This window comes from Arachis duranensis, chromosome 3, assembly GCF_000817695.3.
Source record: "Arachis duranensis cultivar V14167 chromosome 3, aradu.V14167.gnm2.J7QH, whole genome shotgun sequence".
Lineage (NCBI taxonomy): Eukaryota > Viridiplantae > Streptophyta > Magnoliopsida > Fabales > Fabaceae > Arachis > Arachis duranensis.
The window spans coordinates 56235909-56241444 of NC_029774.3; the positions used below are offsets into that span (position 1 = coordinate 56235909).

At 30.1% G+C, this 5536-nt stretch overlaps 1 protein-coding gene across 1 annotated transcript in view; it reads right to left on the reverse strand.

Moving 5' to 3' along the window:
* LOC107479461 (50S ribosomal protein L18, chloroplastic) overlaps window positions 1–149 on the reverse strand; it is a gene marked incomplete in the record, with an annotated part of 2457 nt that extends 2308 nt beyond the window's left edge. The window contains 1 exon segment of the mRNA XM_016099593.3: window positions 55–149. Coding sequence (XP_015955079.1) covers window positions 55–82 — 28 coding nt within the window.
* Between the last annotated feature and the right edge of the window lie 5387 nt (window positions 150–5536).

Here is a 5536-nt window from a genome sequence, read left to right on the forward strand (position 1 = left end):
AAGGGGTTAGCGGGTTCGGTGGGAGGAAGGAGGAGGAAGTGGGGAACGCTGATCGAAGGAAGGAGAGAGAAGAAGTATTCATTCTTGTGTAATCCCTAATCACTCGCCCTTCGCGCTACTTTTGCTATCATCACACCTTATCCTTCTGCTGCTTCCTACTTCCTACTTCCTACTTCCTACTCTCCCATTTTCATCACACTTTCTAGATTTTATTTTTTTTTTTGTTTTTAATTTTGATAAGATGACAAAGAGGTCTTAACTTTTTGATGGCCAACGTTTAAGTTTTTACGAATTTAAAAATATATTTAAGTTCTCATCTTTTTAAAATTTAGACATATAAATTTTTTATATTCATTTGGGTCAGTTAGATCCAACAAAAATATCAAATATGACTTTGTTCATTTGGATGCAGAGAAAATTTTTAAAATAGAACAAATTAAATCTAGGATTGATGTCTCCAAATTTTGAAAAGGCCATAAACTTAAATCTATTTTTAAATCCTTAAAAAATTAAATGTTTGCAAACCAAAAAATTTCATCAAATATTATTTTGAAAAATTTATTATTATTATTATTATTATTATTATCAAATAAATAGGTTAATTTACATTTTTAATATTCTAAATACAATATAGAAATAAAATTATTAATTAACAACATAATTTTTTTAAGAAAAAAGTGTATAAATATTTTAAGTTAGGAAAAGTATGAAGAGTCAATGAAATATTTATACAATGTGTACTTTAAAATTTTAGTTAATTATTTTTAATAAAATAATTTTTTTAAAAATAAAATCTCAACAAATATAATGACTCGTAAATAACTAATTATTTATTTTTTTAAAAATTTGAGGTCATACATAATAAATCATAAATAACTAATTATTTAATTTTTAAAAACTCAAGATATTATAGAATTCATTCAAATAAATTAATTTTTATATTAAATTGTACAAAAGCATAATATATGAACAATATAAAAAGCATTGAAGTTTTAATTAAGAAACACAAAAATTATAAATTGTTTAGTTGAATTTTATAGAAAAATGACAAAAAATTTAGTTAAACAGGACATAAATTTTATTTGAATAGCATAAAAATGTAAGTTGAATAATACGTAAATTATTTTGAATTGTATATTTTTCAGTTGAATAACAAAAAAAAAACATAAATTTTAATATCTAAAAATAGAAACTTTAGTTGAAGAATACAAAATTTAAATTGTGTAAATTTTTTAGTTGAATAACAAAAAACTTCTTACAAAAATTTTAGCTGAAAATACATAAATATTAGTTGAATAACACCAAAAAGTAGCTTGAATGATACATATATTAATTTGAAAATTTATTTTTATCATGATATAATTTTTGTATTTTCTTCTTAAAAACTTATGTTTGCCTTCAAGTAATTTCTATGTTTATAGTTGATGAATTTATGTGTTTTCTCTTATGCTTTTCTTCAAAAAGTTATGTGTTTACACTCTGAAAAATTTATATATTTATCCACACAAATTTTCTGTGTTATTATTAATACATTTATGTATTTTTTCATATGTTTCTATTCAAATTGTTGTGTTCACCTTCAAAACTTTTTTTTTTCATCACAAAATTTCTGTATTTATCATCAATAAGTTTCTGTGTTGTATTCTTATGTTTCTCCTTAAAAATATGTATTTACTTTTAAGTAATTTTTATATTCATCGTCACAAATTTTCTGTAGTTATCTTCAATAAATTTTTGTGTTTTTTTCTTATGCATTTCTTCTTCTTATTCTTCAAAAGACATTGAGAAAAAGGATTTAACTTCTAGAATAATTTGCACATAATATTCAATTGGGTAAAGTTTATCCATTTTTTACACAACAATTAAACTTTTGAAAAAAAAAGTTTTACGAGTTCAAGCTAAATATTGTTAGTCGTCAATATATAAGCTCCCCTCCTCAAATTGGTTCTTGCGTTATTGGTAATGTAACAGATGTAACAGCTTAGCTTGCTCATCTCCTTTGAGAACGAGAAGCCAATCATGATGAAGATGATTTCAATATACAACAGACAATTCATATCCCTGAGACACCCCATCAGACAGAAGATGTACTTTGTCCTCCTCCAAAATCTTCCAACACTCTTGGCCCTTTGTGTTACCAGATTATGGATATCTCGCTGCCTGTTAATTTCAGCTTGCCATCTGCCGAGAAACTGAAATCGTATGAAGAACTATGCGATAGTTGAAGAACCCGTAACACTAGAGAAGAGTTTGTGAAAACAGAATTAGTAATGCAAAACAATCTTTAAAATGAAGAAACCTCTATTGCTAAAGTGTAAGAAAGAAAAATGTGTACAACAATGATATAAGACTCTCTATAGAACCTGAAGATTAAGACTACATATATACATGTACTGCAACACTATTTTGCAGACCAATAACTAACTTAAGCAGACCAATTCTAACTAACCAATCTTGTGTCTTCTTGACGTCTTTCCTTAATATCTTTTCTTTCTTTATTTATACCTACAACACCATCTACCTTGAAGCAATATGATGTGACAAGCTACCCAAAGCTTCATATCGCTAAGTCCATTCCATGATATTAAACGATGTTTCTAACTTTATACTTTGTTGTGTTCTCTCCCTTCCTTTCTTCTTTGCTTATAGGATCTGTTTCTAGTTTTCAGGATTTGGTTCGTTCACTAATCATTTTTCTTCTTCGTACATGTTTGAGATTATTTGAGTACTAAAAACATATTTGCGTGAATTAAAAAATATTAAAAACACTTATATTCATGATTCAGATTATTTGAGTACACTAAAACAGGGACAAGAAAAGTTGCGTGAATACCTTACATGTTTCATGAATGTTGCCTTGAAATACCTAACTTGCACACTGGGGTCTACTTTCATGCCAATAAAAATGGTTTGAAGCCAGGAAAATTCCAGAATGCCATTGTTGTTGTAAAACCTAAAACCTTAGGTGACATTCGAGAAAAAGTGCTAGGCTTTATAGAAATTGAAGAGCTATTTTTATCTTGCTATCATACTAAATAGTTGATCTTTACTCCGCAGGCTCGTCACAATGCTCGTTGGTTCGGGAAAGACAAATCCATTGATAACAATGCTACGCATGAAAATATTATTAAGGAAAAGTTTACATAGCATTCTCATCAAACTACTAAGTTGACCTAGGACCTATGGTAAAACCTGGTCAAATTATAATTAAATAAATAATAAATTAAATATGAAAAAAATAGTTAAAAAAATTTAGGATCATAATTTGAAAATTTAAATATAATATTTGGATTCAATAAATTTTTTTAATCAGAAAACATAATTTTTTTACGTAAAAACGCATAATGAAAATTTAACTGGCAGTACCGGGTGAGATCTATCTGGTACTGTAGTTGAGAAAAATAATTTACGAGTGAGAGAGATTAAAAAGTTAGAATTTATGATTTAGAAAGTAAAAATATTTAAAGCGCAATGCTAATCTTAAAGATTTTGACCTAAAATTGGACCAACGGGTTAAACCAAGTGAACCGCATCCATGTGGGCCCAAGATCCAACATATATAAATTTTAGTTATGAGCATATCAGCTTATTAACCCTAGAGAAAGAGAGTGGGGTGCTGAAATGGAGAAGAGAGGAAGAAGAGAGAAAATCCTAACTCCATCAAATTTCAAACCACAATAACTTTTTATAAGCAGTTCCAATTGACGTGCCGTTTGCGGTCATGCATCGCTCTTCTCACCCTCTTCAATTTTATTTAGGTATTGTGATGAGTATACCACTCTCCTCTTCTCAATTTTAATTTTCCTCCTTAAATTTGAAATTTGGTATAGCTGTTGAATAATTTTCTGATTTTGGTTGTTTAGGAGTGCTTTAGTATGAGCCATTGGTGATATTTATCACAAAGTTAAGTGGGTTAATGTAAAAAACCTCAAAACCCTTGTGATTTATCAAATTTTATGAACCCTAGATTAACATATATGTGAAATTGTTATGTTAGTGCTGTTGGGTGTATCTGGAGCACTTGGAAGAAGGTGTTGGTAGCTAAAGCTTATTGGCGATGATTGAGAACCTTGGAAGCTTAAGTTATGATGTGTTTAGGTGTGAACTACCATCATAAAGATACGGTTTAAGTTTCATTTAAGTACCATATGGTGTGAGAAGAATTTCTTGGCTAGGTGCCCCTAGGATTAGGTTTGGATTGTGTAAATGGCTAGTATTAATATGTATAGTTGATATGTTGTTTAAACTAATGACTAGATTGAGAATTGTGTGAAATTGCATGTTTAGTGTATTAAAAAATTTGATAAATTGGATAATGATTATTGTTTTGTGGAATATGCGATGAAATTGTAAATTTGGACTGGAGGCTGTGGATTTTGGGCCGGAGGGCAGGAAAAGGTAAGGACGATAAGTGATGATTAAATTGTGTGATAATGTATGAGATTGAATGCAAAATTTTTATGGAATGTATGAGAATTTGATTGATTGACGAAATAGTAAAAAATGAGATTTCTGAAATGTGGAATGGATGTATTTGAGTTGGAATGTGTAGATGGAGTAGGTTTGGATTTAGTTGTGTGTGAATATGTGACTTGAGTTGGTTTGGCTTCACTTTGTTGGCTGAAATTGATTGAGACTTGTGAATCATTAGAAAATTGGTAAATGTGTCTTTTTGGTAAAAACATATTTTTTGCCATCTTCGGTGGGCCGTAACTCGGCCCTCGAAGTTGGAAAGCTTTCAAAACTAACTTTTTATGAAAATTCATTTATCGATCTTTCCAATGGTTTAAGAATGGTTGAAAATGGAATTTTGTGGAAAAAGTTTTGGGATTTTGAAAATTGGACTGAAAAATTGATTTCTGCAACATATCATATTTTCTGTTTTCTGATATGGATGCGTACGCGGACACTGTATACGTACGCAGAATGGTCCAAAATTGGGGTCAGGCGTACGTGACACCATGCATGTATACGTGACTTACTAAAATTTCACCTTATGCATACGCGGACTTTTGTATGCGTACACACACTTCCCAGAATTTGAAAAAATATGTTTTTATGGCTTTCAACTATTCTTTTGGTCGCCTAAACCTTTATAAACCTCGATAGGAGTCTAGAGCTGGCTGAATTGAGGATGGAAGAGTTAGGGATAAAGTCAAATGAGTTGAGTTAGTAAAATTGAGAGAAATGAACATGATGTTAAGTGAGAATGATGATGATTATGAGATTGTTAATGAGAATGATGATGATTATGAGATTGGTATTGAATATGATCCATATTGTGATACACCTGCCTAGGTAGATGCAGTGGCATTGATCCACTTGCTTCGGGTTTGGTTTGAGTCTCCTGAGGTAAATGTAGTGGTTAGTCCCCACTTTCTCCCAATCAAGAGTGATTTGAGATTTGAGAAATTATCTGAGTTTCAGATTTTCTTGGGTAGATGCAATAGATCGGCTCCACTTGCTCCAAGTTGAGATCCGAGATTCTGTTGACCCTATATCGTAAGTTGAGATCCCAAGTGTGTGTGTATATATA